General features: G+C 41.7%; 3 protein-coding genes and 1 long non-coding RNA gene across 6 annotated transcripts; 1 reads left to right on the plus strand and 3 right to left on the minus strand.

Moving 5' to 3' along the window:
• Positions 1–1,897: 1,897 nt before the first annotated feature.
• Positions 1,898–5,657, minus strand: LOC123727146 (uncharacterized). The gene is made up of 2 exons (XM_045695254.1): positions 3,841–5,657; positions 1,898–3,661 (listed from the first exon to the last, which is right to left on the minus strand). The coding sequence occupies exons 1-2, from the start codon at positions 5,610–5,612 to the stop codon at positions 3,418–3,420; spliced, it is 2,016 nt and encodes a 671-aa protein (XP_045551210.1). The 5' UTR covers positions 5,613–5,657; the 3' UTR covers positions 1,898–3,417.
• A 1,248-nt stretch (positions 5,658–6,905) lies between these two features.
• Positions 6,906–8,978, minus strand: LOC106572597 (uncharacterized). The gene is made up of 3 exons (XM_014146924.2): positions 8,852–8,978; positions 8,651–8,716; positions 6,906–8,529 (listed from the first exon to the last, which is right to left on the minus strand). Exons 1-3 carry the CDS (start codon positions 8,946–8,948, stop codon positions 7,532–7,534), a joined length of 1,161 nt encoding a protein of 386 aa, XP_014002399.2. The 5' UTR covers positions 8,949–8,978; the 3' UTR covers positions 6,906–7,531.
• A 166-nt stretch (positions 8,979–9,144) lies between these two features.
• Positions 9,145–9,814, minus strand: LOC123727147 (uncharacterized). Its single transcript, XR_006759089.1, has 3 exons — positions 9,725–9,814; positions 9,407–9,546; positions 9,145–9,313 (listed from the first exon to the last, which is right to left on the minus strand). It is a non-coding gene; the product is annotated as an uncharacterized lncRNA (long non-coding RNA).
• Positions 9,815–15,647: 5,833 nt separating this feature from the next.
• On the plus strand, positions 15,648–20,987 carry LOC106572599 (SAP domain-containing ribonucleoprotein). 3 transcript variants are annotated; one of them, XM_014146929.2, is made up of 11 exons: positions 15,648–15,951; positions 16,449–16,548; positions 17,961–18,010; positions 18,217–18,278; positions 18,393–18,444; positions 18,547–18,620; positions 19,108–19,148; positions 19,336–19,358; positions 19,461–19,532; positions 20,608–20,703; positions 20,814–20,987. In XM_014146929.2, exons 1-11 carry the CDS (start codon positions 15,919–15,921, stop codon positions 20,859–20,861), a joined length of 651 nt encoding a protein of 216 aa, XP_014002404.1. In that variant the 5' UTR covers positions 15,648–15,918; the 3' UTR covers positions 20,862–20,987. The 3 variants fall into 3 exon arrangements, with proteins under 3 accessions (XP_014002404.1, XP_014002405.1, XP_014002406.1); XM_014146930.2 differs by having other exon boundaries at positions 20,629–20,703; XM_014146931.2 differs by lacking the exons at positions 20,608–20,703; positions 20,814–20,987 and adding an exon at positions 20,135–20,598.
• Positions 20,988–21,406: the final 419 nt, after the last annotated feature.

Here is a 21,406-nt window from a genome sequence, read left to right on the forward strand (position 1 = left end):
ATTTCACTTATAATTCACTGTTTCACAATTCCAGTAGGTCAGAAGTTTACATACACTAAGTTGGCTGTGCCTTTAAACAGCTTGTAAAATTCCAGAAAATTATGTAATGTCTTTAGAAGCTTCTGATAGGCTAATTGACATCATTTGAGTCAATTGGAGGTGTACCTGTGGATGTATTTCAAGGCCTACCTTCAAACTCAGTGCCTCTTTGCTTGACATCATGGGAAAATCCAAAGAAATCAGCCAAGGCCTCAGAAAAAGAATTGTAGACCTCCACAAGTCTGGTTCATCCTTGGGAGCAGTTTCCAAACGTCTGAAGGTACCACGTTCATCTGTGCAAACAAATGTACGCAAGTATAAACACCATGGGACCACGCAGCCGTCATACCACTCAGGAAGGAGACGCGTTTGGTCTCCTAGAGATGAACGTACTTTGGTGCGAAAAGTGCAAATCAATCCCAGAACAACAGCAAAGGACCTTGTGAAGCTGATGGAAGAAACAGGAAAAAAAGTATCTATATCCACAGTAAAATGAGTCCTATATCGACATAACCTGAAAGGCCACTCGGCAAGGAAGAAGCCACTGCTCGAAAAACACCATAAAAAAAGCCAGACTACGGTTTGCAACTGCACATGGGGACAAAGATCATACTTTTTGGAGAAATGTCCTCTGGTCTGATGAAACAAAAATAGAACTGTTTGGCCATAATGACCACCGTTATGTTTGGAGGAAAAAGGGGGAGACTTGCAAGCCGAAGAACACCATCCCAACCATGAAGCATGGGGGTGCCAGCATCATGTTGTGGGGGTGCTTTGCTGCAAGAGGGACTGGTGCACTTCACAAAATAGATTGCATCATGAGGAAGAAAAATGATGTGGATATATTGAAGCAACATCTCAAGACATCAGTCAGGAAGTTAAAGCTTGGTCGCAAATGGGTCTTCCAAATGGACAATGACCCAAAGCATACTTTCAAAGTTGTGGCAAAATGGCTTAAGGACAACAAAGTCAAGGTATTGGAGTGGCCATCACAAAGCCCTGACCTCAATCCTATGGAAAATGTGTGGGCAGAACTGAAAAAGAGTGTGCGAGCAAGGAGGCCTACAAACCTGACTCAGTTATACCAGCTCTGTCAGGATAAATGGGCCAAAATTCACCCAACTTATTGTGGGAAGCTTGTGGAAGGCTACCTGAAATGTTTGACCCAAGTTAAACATTTTAAAGGCAATGCTACCAAATACTAATTGAGTGTATGTAAACTTCTGACCCACTGGGAATGTGATGAAAGAAATAAAATCTGAAATAAATCATTATCTCTACTAGTATTCTGACATTTCACATTCTTAAAATAAAGTGGTGATCCTAACTGACCTAAGACAGGGAATTTTTACTTGGATTAAATGTCAGGAATTATGAAAAACTGAGTTTAAATGTATTTGGCTAAGGTGTATGTAAACTTCCGACTTCAACTGTAGCTTATAGCCTGTTTTAGAGAAATGTCATCATCGAATATTGTAAGAGCTTTCATTGTTTGCTTATATTCCCCCTTTATTTATCCTACGATTCTGACTTGGTGTACAGGGAGAATACAGTAAGAACAGACCATGTTCTGAATTCTGTTGCTGTACATTTAAAAAATGCTGAACAAATAGTTATATTGACTACGTCCATCTTAACTTGCTCATTACTGTCTTTATCGAAATTACGGATTGCCTCTTATCCGCTCATCGTTCCCTTATGCCATAGTTTGTACATCTCAATTGTCAGTAGAAACCACATTTGTTTAAGCAAGTCAGCCATGTATTCAGCGCATGTGACAAATAAAGTTTGATTTGATATCTGCTATGTTTTTTTTTAAGGCAGTAAATGAGGCTGAATGAACTGTTTCGCTGCCAGACAAGGCTCCGCTGATAGTCAGGTGTAGTGGTGGTAAGGATTAATGCCATGGTGGTGAAAAGAAGGCTCTGCTGTTGGGACAGCTTTATGCAGGCCCTAACAGTTTGTGGGCTCCGTTTGTCACTGTTATAGTGCAATTTATGTGTTGTTTAGCTTTCCATGCATGCATCAACAATACAACAATTGGGGAGTTTGCCCCACCAAGATTTACATGCTAATATCGCCACTAAATATCTACTATGGTATGTACAGTAGATGCACTTGTTATAGGGTACTGTAAGAAGTCTAGTGAAACTGCTAGAGTGTTGAGAATGTTACTAGCTTTTATTAAAATTGGGTAATTACCAGTGATGTATATAAACCCTGGATTGGTAATTGCTATGTATTGGCTATTGAGAGGCTTTGAAAACACCGGTCTGCCATATTGGTACTCCCCAGTAGAAGCATTCCTCCATAGGAATGAATGGAATTCTACAGTATTTCAATTAAATGTTTCAATGACAAAATTACATGTATTTAAGTATTCTGTAGTGGGGACATGGACTTCAGTAATCTCTTAAAATTATACTTCAGGGAAAAAATGATTTTGTATCTTTAGCTCACATAATATAATTTAAAAGTATGCATTAAGGTGTATGTAATATGATAAACGTGTCACAAACAAATGTAGTCATTAATATATGCATTTCTATTGCTTCCAAAATACTTTTCACAATGCCTTATTAGTCATCTAGTGTAGCCTATATATAAATCATTGGCGATTACAGTGTCACATGTGAAAACTCGTGCTAATAAGTGAATAGCCATTTTAAAATACCACCTGACCCATTGCATTTAGGCCAATCTGGACTCAATATGTCCCAAAGTAGTCCTAATGATTCTGGGATTTACCCTCAAATAGTTGCAGCTCTATTCTAATGAGGCTATTCAGTATTCAAATATTCTGACAATCTGAGCAATAATGATCAAATCTTGCCAGAATAAACAGTGAATAAAATACCACAATACTCTTGATGCATAAATTCAACAATCTGAGGTATAATAACTGGAATACAGAGGAAGTTGTACTGATTAGTGAAGCGTTTCTGTGTCAATAGAACAATAGGTCACACAATGCTGTTAAGAGAGACTGCTTACAGGCAGGAAAAATAGCAGGAATGTAAAGTTAATAAGGATTACTGGGGTGCTTGTGACTCCTAAATTCATCCAGCTTTGTCCTCTCCTCCCGCTAGAACCATAAAAGTCAGTGTAAAAAAAAAATGTGTATTCATATTTTATGGTCAAATTTTGAGACCGTTTAAACAATGTCACCATTCAGAGCAAAGATATATAATTACTCTCTCCTCTTTCAATTTAATATTCTTAACTTAACACTTACATCTAAGAAAAACTACACAGTGTAAATAAAAGCTTATGTCTTTTTTAGAAAATACATGCATTCTTTAATAGCTCAATTCGATTCAAAATAATATAAGCAAATGCTTCTATCATGTATGTCCAAGTAAACATGTGAATCTCTCTTCAGTTATCACTCTCGCTGTGAGGAGAGGTGTTGGAGGCAGTTCGTGAATCGGCGCGGGGTGTCCCACTCTGAGCCAAAGTGCTGAGTATCTCATTGTCAGACGACAGCGCAGCCAGATGTGCGGCCAATTCGCTCTGCTTTGCCTCAACAAGGTCCTCCCGAACAGACAGCATTATCTCTGCGACGAGTCTTTTGGATGAGTCTATATTAAAGATAGACTCCTTGTCTGAGCTGTCCACCGCTCTTAATAAATAAAAAAAAATACATTTAATTTGTGCAGCGCTTTTCATAACAGAGTTCTCAAAGCTCTACGAAAGCTCTACAAAAATAAAAACATTTAGAATCAAGGCTGTTCAAATATCAACAGTGGGCTAGGTGTTAAAAAGCTTTTCAGATTAGGACTATGAGAAAGACAGTCTTACCTTGGCCTCTGGGACTCTGGAGTTGAGAAGTCTCCCTCGGATGATGATGGACTGGTCGATCGCATTGTCTCAGTTGGGAAATGAAAAGCATCCCTGTAAACTGTGTAAATGTGCATCTTGTTGGGGGGCTGCTCTGGAACCTTCCTAAGGCGTAGCACTGGGCGCCATGGCAGCCTCACCTTTGGCTTTCCCTCTGGAGGAGTAGGGACGAGGCCAGAGACATTGAAGACTGATTTGGAAGAGGTCAGGAGGGATTTGGACAGACTGTCTTCTTCGTCTGTGGAGGAAATCCTTTGGGCCTCTTCGTCAATAGGGATATCAGATCCACTGGAGGTAAACTCCAATGAGCTCATGGCATAAAGTGAGGATGATGCAGAGACATCATTTTGCAACTGGGTCAGTTTCAATTCTGTGCCATATGAAACTTCCTTTGAGGTTGAAGTAGGCACACCAATTACGGAGAGAGAGTCAAGGCTTCTCCTGAGGTGAGTAGCATTTTCAATGTCTTCAGGATTCTTCAAAGCATCAGGGTAGGATGACAGGCATCTTGTGACAGGCATGCAATTGACTGGGGATGCTGGTTTTGAAGTAATTACCTTCTGAAGATCAAGATCTTCCTGTGAGGATATTGCACCAGCGCTCCGTCTGAGGAAACCATCCTCATCCAGTAGGTCATCACAGACAGTGTCCATGAGGCCTGAGGCAATATATTTTATCTTCAGGGATGACTTCCAGATCCCTGGATATCCCTCAAAAGCTTCAGTTGAGTAAGATGCTACATCATCTAGGTCAGGCTGGAGTCCAGCCACATCAGGAACAAATGGTGTGTTGCTTGCCATGAGAGAGGTTCCCATAGCACCCAAAATGTTGCTGACAGCATTGATGGCAGTCTGGCTTGCCCTGGGGGAAATCGCCCTGTTGGGAGAATCTTGTCTAATCATATTGATTATTATAGTCTTGACCTGCTCCAGAACTTTGATGAGTAGGTCTTTGGCAGTAGACTGTAGTTTGGGGGTAAGTGAAATGGCATCTACATTGGCATTCATGGTCTCACTGGCTTTCCCGGTCAACTGACAGGCCTGGTCTTTACTGAGTTTTCTGGATACACTTTTCAACATATCCTCAATAATGTCTTTCTTCAAGCAGTCCTCGCTTTTGAGGTTCACCGATCCAAATTGAGGCAAAGAGACAGAACGTCTTACCTCATTCCTCACAGATTGGGCCACGATTTCTTTGAAAGGTTCTGTGCTCATTTGGTCCAGAACTCCATCCACAAGGGTGACATAAAGGTTAGGAAAAGAGGTGCTTCTGGTGGCCTGGTGAGCTTTCCTTCTAGGGGATGAGTCAAAGACATTACTTACTCTAATGACTCTTTTTTCATCAGTATTCTTCTCATCTGGAGATATGAGCGCTGTGTCTTGGATCAAAATTGGCTTTACCTCATGGTCTTCAATCTTTACTGCAGGGACCTGTGATTTGGTGTGGCGTTCATCAGATCCAGACAGGCTGCTCTGAATTGGTCCAGAAACAACAACATTTGATGGACCTTCTTCAGGATCGTCATGTAGTAGGGCTAGTGGCTGGTCATCTAAAATCATTTCACTACACATATCGATGGCATCTTCCACTAAATCATCAGCGATCAACTCAACTTTTGCAGAGGCCATTGATTTCGCTGGGTGCTCGCCTGTTGCCTCAGAGAGCATTCCTTCCGTATCTGCTCTGGAAGTAGTACAAGAACATGGAACACTGGCCATCACAGTTGTCTCCATGTCACCCAGAAGACTTCTCACAGCATTGATGGCTGTTCGGCTTACCTTTGGAGATAGAATCAGAATACTTTATCGCCATGAAACAAATGCAGTGGGGTAAAGTACTTAAGTAAAAATACTTTAAAGTACTACTTCAGTAGTTTATTTGGGTATCTGTACTTTACTATTTATGTATTTTTGACAACTTTTACTTTTACTTCACTACATTCCTCATGAAAATAAAGTACTTTTTACTCCATATATTTTCCCTGTTCCCCAAAAGTACTCATTACATTTTGAATGCTTAGCAGGACAGGAAAATAGTCCAATTCACACACTTATCAAGAGAACAGCCCTGGTAGACTCACTAAATACACATGCTTCATTTGTAAATTATGTCTGAGTGTTGGAGTGTGCTCCTGGCTATCTGTAAATTAAAATTACAAAAATATTGTGCTGTCTGGTTTGCTTAATATAAGGAAGGAATTTGAAATGATTTATACTTTTACTTTTGATTCTTAGATATATTTAAAACCAAATACATTTAGACTTTTACTTAAGTAGTATCTTACTGGGTGACTCATTTTTACTTGAGTCATTTTCTATTAAGGTATCTTTACTTTTACTCAAATATGACAATTGGGTCCTTTTTCCACCACAAAACAAATGATACTAGGAATTTATCTTGGTGTTGCAAATAGAAGCATCCCCATCAACAATCAATCAGATCACCATCAACACAGATAAAAATCAACACAAATACATTAAGAACACCTGCTCTTTCTATGACATATACAGACTAGGTGAATCCAGGTGAAAGCTATGATCCCTTATTGATATCACCTGTTAATTCCACTTCAAATCAGTGTAGATGAAGGGGAGGAGACAGGTTAAAGAAGGATTTTTAAGCACTGGGACCATTGTGTGTGCCATTTAGATGGTGAATGGGCAAGACAAAACATTTAATTGCCTTTGAACGGGGTATAGTAGTAGGTGCCAGGCACACCGTTTGTGTCAAGAACTGCAACGCTCCTAGGTTTTTCGCGCTCAACAGTTCCAAGAATAGTCCACAACCCAATGGACATCCAGCCAACTTGACACAACTGTGGGAAGCATTGGAGTCACCATGGGCCAGCATCCCTGTGGAACGCTTTCGACACCCCTCAATATTAGATTAGGAAGGTGTTCCTAATGTTTAGTATACTCAGTGTACATGACCTCCCTTGTAGGAAAAGTGTCATGGCATCACACAGCACATATAAATGTTGCATACAACATTACACAGTACATACAACATATTAATATATTGGCTTACTTTTGGGGATAGACATCTCTTGGGAGAACCCTTCTTGATCTTGACAACAAAATTTGTCTTGACCTCCTGGAAAACTTTCTGTATCAGTTGCGCTGCAGCAGATTCTAGTCTATAGATCTCTTCTTCATCTGTAGGCTCTTCAGCCATGGTGCTAGAGCTTGTTCCTCCGCACTGTCGGGATACTTCCTTCAGCATATCCTGTAGCATTTTCCTCTCAAAGTAATTATCAATTTGAAGGTTCAACAATCCACATTCAGGCATAGAAAGGGTGCGTCTCACCTCATTCTTCATTGATCGGGCCAGTCTGTCTTTGAAGGGTTCTGTGCTGAAGTGGTCCATAACTGCATCCACAACAAGTCCATACAGGTTGGGAAGAGAAGCTCTTCTGGTGGCTGCGTTTTCTTTCTTCACCTTGTGCAAGAGAATAGGCTTTGAAACAACTTCTTCAGTATTGACTGAGGGGACAGAAAGGGCGTTGTCTGTTTCACTGGTGTTACCATTCTCTACTCTTTCTTCTTTGCATTCCACAGTGGTTGTGGTATCCGTCTCCTGGGACGAGGTTGATGCAGCTGCAGAGGCCTCTGAGCTGCTTGTCTTACTGTTGTTTTCTGCAACCTCTGAAGGGTCAGATGAAAACACCATTCCATAACCGGGAGAGTAGGATAAAGATGAGATCACTGGCTCCGAGGGAAGTATTTCCCAGAGTCAGGGAAGGAGCTTTTTCTACAAAAGAGATTTGTATGTCACTTCTGATAGCCCTTGAGTTGCTTGGTTGTTCATCTCTTTCACCCTGAAGCTCAGGAAAAGCCAGCTCGAATAGGAGGCTGTCATATGCAGTGCTAATAAGGTCACAGGCGACACCTTCTAGTTTTGAACAGGAATCTGGGCGGTTCTCGTTGTCTGCCTTTTTTAATGCAGTCATTGCAGGTGGCTGACTGTTTGATATGCCTGAGGTGCCTTCTTCAGCATCACAGTTTAATGCAAGCTCTTCAATGTTTTCCTCATTTAATAAGTGTCTAATGTCTTCCAAAACATTGCTTACCACATCAATGGCTGTTTGGCTGGCCTTTGCAGAGACAACTCTGAATTGGGTAGGGGAGTCTTCTTGGATCATAACGATAACCTGCTCCTGAACTTCCTCCAGAACGTCAGTGATCAACGTTGTCACATAGGTGTTTATGTCTTCTCCGTTGGCCATCCGCTCCTCTGGTTCTGGATCATCTGCTTGAGCATTGGGTTTGATTGTGTTTCCCCCACGGAGTCTGCAGGCAGGTTCATTGCGAGGATTGGCCGCTCGAGAGACGCACTTCAACACATCGTAAGCGATTCTGGCACTCAGAGCCCTTGGTGCCGCTGGTTTAGACCCTGGAATCGTCAGTTTGACCTCATCCCTGATTGACTCCGCCAGCTGCTTCCTGACAAGCTTGGAGCCTAAGTGGTCGAGGATGACAGATTTCAGCTGAGCTCTGTCTGGGATGCTTTGTCCCTCGATGGCTTTGAAGATCCTCAAAACAGGTTCTTGGAAACCCTTCAGCGGTGCCAGACCATCCAGGCATGGTCTCCTCTGGAGTGGTGCAAGGCTTGGTCTCCTCTGTAGCATGGCTGGCTTTTCCTTAGATTTCTCTATTAATAACACACACAAAATATTAACATTTGATTTAATTTAGCATTCACTGGCTATGAACATACTCTGAAAGATATTTCGTAATGAAATGATGGTTCCTTAGTAAGGAAATGTACTTACCTGACAGAGAAACTGTTTTCTTTACAGTTTTGGAGTGAGCAGGTTTGAGAGCAGGCTGAGCACATGCTATAATACATTTAAAAAAATACAAAATACGCGATGATATACAGCACAACACATTCAACTGCTCCTTGTAAGTTGCATTTGGCATATTCATTTAAACATTGCTTAACTGTGTGATGAATTCAAATGAAATCTTACCTGGTTTTTCAAATATTTCTTCCAGCAGCTTATTTGGTTTGATAGAGGCCTCTCTCAACTTCTCAGACTCCTGGAGGTTTTTCAATTCCTCTTCCATTATCCTCAACTGAATAGCCTGTTTTTGTTCCATAATGCACATTTTCTGTGAAGAACACAGAGTCCAAAAATAGCAACTTAGCACCCACAAAAGTTGAGGTAAAATGATTTCTTCATTTTCATGATTTATTCAAACTTGAAAATAATTGTGGGTAGTTTTGTGAAGTATGATGAAAGTGTGACATTTGTACCTTTCTGATGCGCTTTTCTTTGGCCTCTTTCATATACTTGGCCTTGTTCACATCGTGCCTCACATCCTTTTCAATGAGTTTCAGCCTGGATCGCTCCTTAGAAACCCAATCCTCTTTAAACTCTCTCTCTTGGTCATACAATGCAGTTTGCAGGCCATATTTCTGTACCCCGTCCCTATCAATACATTAAACAGATGAGTCATGACATTGCCAACACAGAGTAGGCCTATATAACTCTACTTTATTACCTCATGCACTTCTTGCCTACCTGGAACCAATGGTTGACTGCAGATGCTTCACGTTCTGTGCTTCTTTATTCAGTAAGTACTCTATCATACCTTCCAGGGTAACATCCTTAGGTATATGGCCTTCCTCTTGCAACTGAACCATTCTCAGTATCTGTTCCTTCTTAAATAGGATAAATACAATTTTTTTACATTTTAAACACTTATCTACCTAATAAATTACATGTTACAGTAACATTGTTTTTAGAGTGATGAGTGATCATTTCACATTTTCTCGTGAAAATAACGTGTGATCTTCACAGAAGTTCACATTTAAGTACACAGTCATACTGCCCACATACCAACTTTTTGCTGTAAGTTTTATGATGGTCAGTCTTGACCGTATCCAGGTAATGTTTGTATGTGTTATACTCCTTTAATGAGCATACAACCTTGAGAAGAGAGAGAATCAAAATGTTTCCTGCTATAATACTCCTGGAGTTAACGATCGGTAAAGCTTACAGTCTTCCACTACACTGTTCAGAAACAACAATATTAACTTCAAACTTACGTTGTCCTCTTTAGTGATGAAGTTTCGCTTCTTTAACTTCTCATGCATTTCCTTCTGATGGTAGTATTCATTGAGGTTTGGGTCATGCAAACTGTTATACGTCGGCCTCATAATGTGACAGTTTGGGTCACTGAGGTTGAAATCAGATGTAGGCTGATACAACTGAAGGAACAAGGATATAAACAAATAAAAATAAACATTCTACTGCACCTTTCTACTAGATCCTTCTTCAATTCTACTGGACCCTTCTTCTATTCTACTGCACCATTCTACTGGACCCTTCTATTCTACTGGACCCTTCTTCCATTCTACTGCACCATCCTACTGGACCCTTCTTCTATTCTACTGGACCCTTCTTCCATTCTACTGGACCCTTCTTCCATTCTACTGCACCATTCTACTGGACCCTTCTTCCATTCTACTGCACCATTCTACTGGACCCTTCTTCCATTCTACTGGACCCTTCTTCCATTCTACTGCACCATTCTACTGGACCCTTCTTCCATTCTACTGCACCATTCTACTGGACCCTTCTATTCTACTGCACCATTCTACTGGACCCTTCTTCCATTCTACTGCACCATCCTACTGGACCCTTCTTCTATTCTACTGCACCATTCTACTGGACCCTTCTTCCATTCTACTGCACCATTCTACTGGACCCTTCTTCCATTCTACTGCACCATTCTACTGGACCCTTCTTCCATTCTACTGCACCATTCTACTGGACCCTTCTTCCATTCTACTGCACCATTCTACTGCACCATTCTATTCTATGCATGTTCTTTAAAAAAATGTTATACTGTATCCTGTTAAATATATGTTCTGCTTACCTTTTTACCCAGGCTGGCTCTAAAAAATTTAAAGGCGACCCCAGGTAGGACCGGAAGCTTTGTCATGGCAGGCAATCTGCTGCTCACTGACGGCTTTGTTTCTATCATGATCTGAGGAGGCTTCCCTTTCAGTGGACGAGTTTGCTTCTCTGGTCGCGAGGGTATCTGACACAGGGGCTTTGAGGTCTTCTCCTGAAAACAGCAACATAGCAATAATGTATTTCTTACAAACTCACCTGTGATAGTTCATCCGACCATTATGACATGGCGGCGAGCCTGATATGTCATCATAGGTTGACGCCCAATGAACTACTGTGGCCATAGCCTGAGTGCCAGTATATTAGTTTTTTATATCAACTCCCTGCCACTCACTGTTATGCCAAATATGATGTTTGGCTTAGCTATGAGAGCAATGAAGTTGACAAGAGCACATACAGATCTGGGCCCAGGCTATTGTTGCCATAGAGATTCTAATTATGTGACCTGTGTCTGACAAGTAGCGGTGCATGTGTAAAACCACTGGAGAAGCCAAGACAGTAAAAAAGCCATATTACAACCTATGTTGTGAAATTTCCTCTTTATACAACGGCTGGATCTAATCCTGAATGCTGATTGGTTTAAAGCGAATTCCAGCCGGTGTCTATTCCACAAGTTACCACCGGCTAAATCTATGATGTTAAAATGCCTATTTACTCTGTTCCATCTGACTGCGCAATCCACTGTCTCGTCAGTCCAGGCAGGGAAGTTACAAACTTGATCTCCACTGTAAAAAGTATCTAGACATTATTTAACATTTCTTTTAGACTAACATTTAGTTTTCAACAGCAGAGATTTGTATAAACCTTGCTGTCTGTCTCTCCGACATTTGCAACATTGTTTCAATATTCAAATTTGATCTCCAACTGTCCCATAGTAATGAACGTGTAGGGGTCGGGTGTTGGGACGAGAGAGAGGCAGACAGTGTTTCTCAGCCAGTCAAAATCATGAATCAGCTGGCATGATTTTTATGGATATATACAAAGAAATGTCAACTGAAAAAAGGTCAAATGAAACTATGTGCAGGTAGTTTGCAGTCTTTCCAGCTTCAGTTTGAAGTTATTGTGTTAGCTGTGTTGTTGGCTAGCTCCCAAGAACAGAACAGATGGCGCCGACAGATATGGCAGCTCTGCTTCTAGCTCCTAGGCAACTTTGCAGTATTTTTTTTGTGTGTTATTTCTTACATTAGCCCAGAAAATGTTTTGTGTTATTAGATGCAGCCGGAAAGAACTTTTGGATATCAGAACGGCGGTACCTCACTTTCCGGAATTGGATCCTTTGTTCATACCCCCCCTGGGCAATTTCACTTATTCCAGAGGCTGCTCCAAAACACTCCCGGCGGAGAAGAGGTATTTGGAGTGGACTTCTAGTCCGACTGTGGAGGCATGCACACCATCCACCGCTTCCGAGTATATTACTTACTAATGTCCAGTCTCTGGATAATAAAGTAGACGAGCTCAGGGCGAGGATCTCCTTCCAGAGAGACATCAGGCATTGTGACAGTCTGTTTCACGGAAACATGGCTCTCTCGGGATATACTGTCCCCGTCCATATAGCCATCTGGGTTCTCAGTACATCACGCAGACAGGAATAAAGAACTCTCCGGGAAGAAGAAAGGCGGGGGTGTATGTTTCATGATTAACCACTCATGGTGTGATTGATATAACATACAGAAACTCAAGTCCTTTTGTTCACCCAACCTAGAATACATCACAATCCAATGCCGACCGTATTACCTCCCAAGATAATTTTCTTTGGTTATAGTCACAGCCGTGTATATTCCCCCTCAAGCCTATACCACAACGGCCCTGAAAGAACTACACTTGACTTTATTAAAACTGGAAAACCCCATATCCTAAGGCCGCATTTATTGTAGCTGTGGATTTTAACAAAGCAAATGAGGAAAACGTTACTGAAGTTCTACCAACACATTGACTGTGGTCAATATTCCCCCTCAAGCAGATACCACGACAGCCCTCAAAGAACAACACTGGACTTTATGCAAACTGGAAACCACATATCCTGAGGCCGCATTTATTGTAGCGGTGGATTTTAACAAAGCAAATTTGAGGAAAATGCTATCGAAGTTCTACCAATACATTGACTGTAGTACTCGCGCTGGTAAAACATTGGACCACTGCTACTCAACTTTTCGAAATGCCTACAAGGCCCTCCCCCGCCCTTCCTTCGGCAAATCTGATCACGACTTCATTTTGGTCCTCCCTTCCTATAGGCAGAAACTCAAAAAGGAAGTACCCGTGCTAAGGTCTATTCAATGCTGGTCTGACCAATCGGAATCCATGCTTCAAGATTCAAACCCACGCTTTTAGTTTATGTTTTCATAGGCTACCTAGCTAAAATTTGTGCTGTCCTAACTTCCTCGCATGGGCAACAATGAACCAGCTATGTTAGCTAGCTAGTTAATGTGAGTCTACTAGGCTACATATTGAACTTCAATCGTCTCAGGCCAGTGGCATGAATTTATGGTTAGATCAGAATTGCCGTTATAATCATTGGCCTGTACAGAGAATTAAGTCAAAACCTCAAGTCCAAATCCCTATCTCCATCACCTCAAGTCCAAATCCCCATCTCCATCCATGGCTTAGGAAAGGGCCGATTTAGCAAACTAGCTACTGCAAGACATCAACACAAGAAGACTAGAAATCAACACCTTTTTCTGACAATGATGATGTTTTGCTCAGGATGTGATTTGATTGGTGTGAAGCCAAATCCACCCTTGGGGGGCATTTTGCTGCACCAGGACAACCCACAGTTGAGCTCAGCTCAATGCTGATTGGCAAAAAAATTAAATCACACAAAAAAATCAGAATCAATCAGATTCAGCCACTTGCGAATTTACAGATAATTATGATAACACAGAGACAAAAGAGAAATTATTTTATATTTTTATTGGTCAAATATTTGGGAAAGCCTGGCTTCCCTTGGCATCTATGAATACACGCCACTGTGTCTGAGTTTGAACTGGAGTCATCTGCATGCCACAAGACTGTGTTAGCCCACTGCTGAGCGAATGCCTAGGCTCTAGCTCAAGATTTAGGCAAGGTTATTCTGTTCATGGAACCACCGCTACACTTCATCCCTCCCTTGACCTCCTCTCACAACACCCCAGCAGCTGATAGACATCAACTGTGCGATCAAGGTCCAATGGCACCAATGAGACTGACTGTGTTTGAACCCAGATCATATCCACGCCACAAGACTGAGGGGGTTAGTTTATGTGGCCCGGGTTACCTCGGTGGGAGGAGTTTGAACTTGGTGAAAAGTGATTGCATTCGTTTTGGAACCTCACCGCCTCCTGTGGGTGAGCCAGGTGCCTCGCTCTGGCCGAAGGCGAAGTCGGCTCAAAACAAAAGTGACGTAATTATTAAGCTCATGGAGTGATGAGTAGGATTATGTGTTTTCACATGCAAAAGTGATTGCTTTGATAAAAACGCTTTATCTGCCTTCCCAATGAAAACTAGTTTGAAAATTCAAACATCTATTTTATGCAAAAGAGATGTGTTTCTGGAAGATGCACCATGCTGCCTTGTTGACAACATGACCGACTTGCGCAGATTACTGTTTGATTAAGAAGGGTGCTCCTTCCTCTCTGCTTTCACCCAATTATGTGACTGGCCATTGCCCGGTTCAACCCAGGCCAGTGTAATAGAACTCCCTCACTGTGTGTGTTGGCCAGAGGGTTGTTGCCAGGGGTCGGATCCATAGGCTGTCCCAAGGATACCGCCTAGCATCAACCATGAGACTGACTGGGTTTGAACCGAGGTCAATTTGCATGTCACAAGACTGTGTTAGCCCACTGAGCTTAAATCTAGGCATTATTAACTCTGGCAGATAACACAAATTTCAGGCAAGGTTACTCATCACACAAGAATAGTTCACTTTGTAGTCCTTTGTAGCTCAGTTCAGACCATGGGACTTGTACACTTTGATGGCGGCAATTAGGCTTGATTCACATAGTCCTACAGTTTATGTTCAGACTTCATATTATTGGAGTACACAACCGCCTATTTTACCTTTTCAATTACATAATACTTAGGCTAGACAATTGTTTACAAGTTTAGCAAAATGCAAAGGTGAAAGCAAAAGTGTTTACCTGACTACTTTTAGAAACATCGTTCTCCATTGCACAGCATGACAGGAAAGAGCAACATGCCTCTGAACATGATTATTTGTCAATACATTTGCATCATAATGTAGTTAGAATACTGTACCATCTGTGACGCAACGCATTGGCATATCCGAAATTCCATTGATTATATCGCATGTATTGGAGTCAAATTGTTTAATTTCCCCCTTCTAAATCGGTTTGATAAAAAAAGTAAGTATCAATGTATATAATGAACGACTTAGGCCTATCAATAAAGATATTTTACATGAAAAACTGGGCTATACTTTTCATTGTGTCAAAGCAAATTACTAAAGTTACACCGAATTTACACACAAAAACAAAAAAAGATGTATGATAGCAATGTACCAACTCAAAGCGGTTGGGATTTTACTGAAGAAGCAGACGGGTCGATTTCTGATGGAAGAAACAGATTCCGCATCTAATCATCCAAGTAGTAAAGGGCATTCGAGTCTTTTCGGTGACCGGTATCATTTGGCTCCATTCACCTACGGAGCAGTTACTTTTGCTCCCAACGGGCTTTTCGTTCAGTAGTTCTTAGAAATTGACCTAAAACCATGATAAAATTGTCAATATATTATTTAAATCATAAAAGGTTTCCTACCAGATCGTGAAATTTGAGTTCAAATACATTTTTACCTGACCAGGTTATTAGATGGCTTGCAAAAACAAATTGAGAAAAAAAATGTAATGCACTGAAAAAATTAGCGCGACCCAGACTGAGGCTCCTCACTAGATTGTTCCTGCACTGAGCAATTACCATCTTCAGTGAATATTTGTATAATTTGTCAGCAGATAATCTAGGTCTGGATTCTGGGTTCCAAAAAGCAATAACAGTTGGCTATGCAAATCTGGGAGCCAAATTAACGGCTCTTTCACAGCTGCAATTCGGTTCCCGACGGTCACGAAAAAGAGCCGTTCAGAAAGAGTCGTTCGTTCGCGAACGACCTACCACTACAACAAAGCAAGATGGCTGAAGTTGTGGAGCTCCAGAAACTAAAGGTTGTTAACCCGTTTTAGCTTTGTTTGAAACGTCTAATACCGGTATTATATTTTGTGGAAATTAGGTATTGTATGTTGTTAGCTATCTTTACTTTGTAAATCATGATCTAGCACGCTGAGGATCTTCGGACACAAAGAGTCGTAGCTAGCTAGCAGATGCTAGCGGACAGGACGGAAATAGTCCATGCTTGCTGCACGGTGTAGCTAGCTAACAAGGCATTTTGAGGTTTGAGATATCCACGCGTGTATTGGGTTGGGTTGGTTTTGTTATTCAACGAGGGCCAAAGTTTGCTTTGCAACTGCTGTGAAGTTGGCAACTGACATCAGCGCATGCGCGACTATAAGTGAATGAATGAAATTGTACAGGATGTGCTTGAGAATAGGCCAAACTTCGCTGTTGGGCAGTAACATTTGAATTGCAAAAATTGCCATTTAGTGGGAAATCATCTCAAATGTAATCTAACCAGTAATCTACACTCATGTCTGACCTCCCACAGCTTGCTGAACTGAAGCACGAGTGTGAAACCAGGGGTCTGGATGTGAAGGGCAACAAAGTGGAACTGATCACACGACTACAGGCTTATCTGGAGGAACATGGTGAGCATGCAATAATGGATGGACTAAATACACATGGGGCCAGGTTCCCATACTCTAATAAAGCCCGGTGCTGTTTCCAATCAATCAAAATGTATTTATACAGCCCTTTATACATCAGCTGATATCAAATAAAATTGTATTGGTCGCATACACGTTTAGCAGATGTTATTGTGGATGTAGCGGAATGCTTGTGTTCCTAGCTCCAACAGTGCAGTAATATCTAACAACACACAAATCTAAAAGTATAAGTGGAATTATGAAATATGGAAATATTAGGATGAGCCATGTTGGAGTTGAGTGTGTGTGTGATGTATAGACATTATGGACAGTGTGGATATAACATGTATATCTGAAGAATACGTGAATAGAATAGTATATGTACAGCAATAGTTGAATAGCATGGCCTTGACTAGAATACAGGATATACATATGAAATGGGGAAAACGGTATTAAACATTTATTAAAGTGACCAGTGTTCCATGTCTATGTACATGGGGCATCAGCCTCTAAGGTGCCAGGATGAGTAACCGGGTGATAGCCGACTAGTGACTAAGTTCAGGGCAGGATACTGGGTGGAGGCCGGCTAGTGATGGCTATTTAAGTCTGATTTTCTTGAGCTAGAAGCTGTTTTTTTTCAGTCTCTTGGTCCCAGTTTGGATGCACCTGTACTGACCTCGCCTTCTGGATGATAGCAGGGTGAACAGTCCGTGGCTCATTTGGCTGAGGTCCTTGATTATGTTCTTGGCCTTGCTGTGACTCTGGGTGCTGTAGGTATCCTGAAGGGCAGGCAGTGTGATATGTTGGGCTGACCGCGCCACACTCTGGATAGCCCTGCGGTTGTGGATGGTGCAGTTGCCGTACCGGGCAATGATACAACCTGACAAAATGTAGGCAATGATACAGCCTGACAAGATGCTCTCAATGGTGCATTGGTAAAAATGTGATAGTCTTAGGGGCCAGATTTCTTCAACCTCCTGTTGCGCCTTGTTCACCACACCGTCTGTGTGGGTAGACCTTTTCAGATTGTCAGTGGTGTGTATGTTGAGGAACTTTAAGCTTTTCACCTTCTCCACTGCGGCCCCATCGATGTGGATGGGTGCGTGCTCCCTCTGCTCTCTCCTGACGCCACGATCAGCTCCTTCGTTTTGTTGAGGTTATTTTCCTAGCACCACTCCGCCAAGGCCCTCACCTCCTTCCTATGGGTTGTCTCGTCATTTTTGGTAATCAGGCTGTTGCCATCTGCAAACTTGATGATTTGAATTGGCCTATGAAAGTGTAACTTGCTGAATTCCAAATCAACTTCTACTAGCCCCCACCCCTTGAAACCATTTTATATTTAAGTTGTGAGCAATATGGTGAAAAGTCTACAAAGTGCTAAGGTGAATCATAAGCCTGATTTTCATTCTAAACAGAGGATGACATGGGCCTAAATGAAGATGATGTTCTGGGAGACGAGCCAGAGGTAAGCCTGGTTTTAAACCACTATAGCAGCAATGGCACTTCATGTATGGATTAGATGGATTCCACCGTGTCCAGTATGATTTTGATCATACAGTATAAAGTCACTTTGTACATGCTGCAATTGCTTTTGTGAAATATCTGCTAGGAAAATATATGTAAAATCGTAGGTGCATTTCTTGACGATGCTCTATGCATTCGAACATGTAGGACCTCACAAAAGAGGATGCCATCACTGAGGATAATGACAAGAAACCCATAGTGTCTGAGGAGTAAGTTTTTCCTTTTATGTGAACACACATTGAAGAGTGACATTTTTTCCATTTTCCTGATGATCTGATGTCCCTATTGAAATATGTTAATCATGTGATTTTAATGCGTTTCAGGACGGCTGAAAAGAAAGTGGTAAAAATCACACCCCCAACGTCTGTGGATGAGGTAATATGATGCTTGCTGCACTCTCACTAGTCATGACAAGTCTTCAATGCAATGGTGGTGTGCTAACCTTATAATTATTATTTTTTTGTCCTGTTTTACCAGAGGGTACAGAAGAGAGCAGAACGCTTCAATGTCCCTGCGTCAGCTGATGGCAAGAAGGCAATACGTGCTGCCCGGTCAGTATCCCACAAATATTCCCCACACTATTGATTGGGTATATCTATTAACCTATATTGACAATTTGCATTGTGTGCCCAACCCCCCCCCCCGTTTTACGCTTCTGCTACTCTCTGTTTATCATATATGCATAGTCACTAACTATACATTCATGTACATACTACCTCAATTGGGCCGACCAACCAGTGCTCCCGCACATTGGCTAACCAGGGCTATCTGCACCATATCTACATGTACATACTACGTCAATCAGCCTGACTAACCGGTGTCTGTATGTAGCCTCACTACTTTTATAGCCTCGTTACTGTATATAGCCTGTCTTTTTACTGTTGTTTTATTTCTTTACTTACCTATTGTTCACCTAATACCTTTTTTGCACTATTAGTTAGAGCCTGTAAGTAAGCATTTCACTGTAAGGCCTACTACACCTGTTGTATTCGGCGCACGTGACAAACTTTGATTTGATTAAATATGCATTGTGTTCAGGTTTGGTTTGCCCGCTACTGCACCTCCAACTTCCACCCCAGGTCAGTGTGAATCTTCCAGTCATTTTCACAGTTCTCATGTGTGGTTTTAATATCATTTTTTTCCCAAGAACCATAACCTGCAGTCAGTTTATAAACAAGTGTTGAACAACCTCATTATCACAAGTAATGATAATGTTTTCTCCTGCATTTGCACTCTGGTTTTAATAAGTGTTTCTCTCTATTAAAGGTGTTACTGTGAATAAATCCACTGTGAGTAATCCAAATATGTGACCTCCCCTCATTTAAATAATGTAACCATAAGTGACCCAGAAGATTTAATCAAACATCTATCTCCCTCTGTGTTCTGTGTAGGCGGTCAGCGTTGAACAGCTAAAAAAGCGAGCAGAGCGATTTGGCGGGAACGTTTCTTCAGTTTCCAAGAAGGTGAGAGCCTAGGGATAGGGCAGCTTCTATCCTCCCTGGACAGCTTATTAGGTACACCTATCTAGTACTGCCTTGGACCCCCCTTTGCCTCCAGAACAGCCTGAATTGTTCAGGGCTTTCTAAAAAGTGTCAAACATTCCACAGGGATGTTAGTCCATGCTAATGTGATAGCATCACGCAGTTGCTGCAGATTGGACTGAGGTACATTCATGCTTCGGACAGCCTGTTCCATCTCATCCCAAAGATGTTCTATTGGGTTGAGGTCTGGGGACTGTACAGGCCACTCAAGTAAACTGAATTCGCTGTCATGTTCCAGGCAATGTTTTTCCACTCCTTTTTCCACTCCAAATTGTCCAGTCTTTGTGATCGCGTGCCCACTGAAGCCACTTCTTGTTTTTAGCTGGTAGGAATGGATCCTGGTGTGATCGTCTGCTGCAATAGCCCATCTGTGACAAGGATTGATGAGTTGTGTGTTCCGAGATGCCGTTCTGCACACCACTGTTGTACTGCGCGGTTATTTGCCAGTTTGTGGCCCGCCTGTTAGCTTGCACGATTCTTGCCATTCTCCTTTGACCTCCTCAACAAGTTGTTTTCACCCACAGGAGTGCCGCTGACCAGATGTTTTTGTTTGCTGCACCATTCTTGGTAAACCCTAGACACCGTCGTGCATGAAAAGCCCAGGAGTGCGGAAGTTTTTGAGATACTGGATCCGGCGCACCTGGCACCGTAGAGTATACCACACTCAGTTGCTTAGGTCACTCCTTTTGACAAGTCTAACGTTCTATCGAACAGTAACTGAATGCCTCTGCCTGCTTTATATAACAAGCCACAGCCACGTAACGCACTGTCTGTAGGGGCGATCCATTTTCGCGAATGGAGTGGTGTACCTAATGAACTGTATGGTGTGTGTATTAGACTACAGGGCATCCTGAAAGAAATGCTCAATTGAAACCTTGGGATTATTACACTCCAGCATTTCTGATTAAGCCACCTCCATGTTACATATTTAAGACCATATGTCAAATCAAATTTTATTGGTCACATACACAGTTAGCAGATGTAATTGTGGGTGTAGCAAAATGCTTGTGTGTTACAGGTTGAGGAAGATGAAAAGCTGAAGAAGCGGAAAGAAAGATTTGGGATCCTCGCTGCTGTTACACCTGACGTTGAGGTATGTTTTCACATTCTGTATTGAATCAATACAGGTATTATACAATTTCTTTGATACTTAATACCGTAAAGATTTTTTTTTTTTTTAAATGGTTGAATTTTTTCCCACAGGCAAAGAAACAGAAGCGTTCTGAACGATTTGGAAATGTGGCTGTATAAATTGTGTTATTTACAGTGATGTTATGTTTTTTTTTTATTTTGTTGCGAACAGAACTGAAATGTACTGTATATAGCTTGTCAATTATCAGTTGCATTACATTTTGTCATTAAAGTCGTTTTCAATTATTTTCTGTGATTCTTTCTATGGGTTTGCTACTTGATTATCATCTAGTTGTACCAAGTGGAGTACACGGCCTGGTAGCAGGGCACCCTTCTCATTGGGTCCCCCAAGATAGAGGCCTGAAACAGCATGCTGGACCATGTGCTTACATTGCCAGACCTGTGAGCTGACAAGTCAGGACCTTTCTCACTAATCAGTATCAATATAGGAAGCCAGACAAGTAAAGGGAAGAGTTTGTGCAGCCTGGTCTTGTTGACTAGACGCAACATAGTAAATGTAAATCCGGGACCCCCCTCCCCCAACAAAAATAAAGTAGGTTGGGGTGGGAGTATAACGCAAACGTCTAGTATCCTAAAGGTTGAGAGTTCGAATCTCAGACAACATTAGCATTTTAGCAACTTTGACTACTACTTTGCAACTACTT

This window comes from Salmo salar, chromosome ssa15 (genome assembly GCF_905237065.1).
Source record: "Salmo salar chromosome ssa15, Ssal_v3.1, whole genome shotgun sequence".
Taxonomy (NCBI): Eukaryota; Metazoa; Chordata; class Actinopteri; order Salmoniformes; family Salmonidae; genus Salmo; species Salmo salar.

Excerpts from the sequence above, each read along its gene's own strand:
- LOC123727146 (XM_045695254.1), bottom strand. The coding sequence starts at position 5,612 with ATGGAGACAACTGTGATGGCCAGTGTTCCATGTTCTTGTACTACTTCC. Across the intron at positions 3,662-3,840 it reads CCAGAGTCCCAGAGGCCAAG|AGCGGTGGACAGCTCAGACA; the intron begins GTAAGACTGTCT and ends TTATTTATTAAG.
- LOC106572597 (XM_014146924.2), bottom strand. The coding sequence starts at position 8,948 with ATGGAAGAGGAATTGAAAAACCTCCAGGAGTCTGAGAAGTTGAGAGAG. Across the intron at positions 8,717-8,851 it reads AGAAATATTTGAAAAACCAG|CATGTGCTCAGCCTGCTCTC; the intron begins GTAAGATTTCAT and ends AATGTATTATAG. Across the intron at positions 8,530-8,650 it reads GAAAACAGTTTCTCTGTCAG|AGAAATCTAAGGAAAAGCCA; the intron begins GTAAGTACATTT and ends TGTTATTAATAG.
- LOC106572599 (XM_014146929.2), top strand. The coding sequence starts at position 15,919 with ATGGCTGAAGTTGTGGAGCTCCAGAAACTAAAG. Across the intron at positions 16,549-17,960 it reads GGCTTATCTGGAGGAACATG|AGGATGACATGGGCCTAAAT; the intron begins GTGAGCATGCAA and ends CATTCTAAACAG. Across the intron at positions 18,621-19,107 it reads AAGGCAATACGTGCTGCCCG|GTTTGGTTTGCCCGCTACTG; the intron begins GTCAGTATCCCA and ends CATTGTGTTCAG.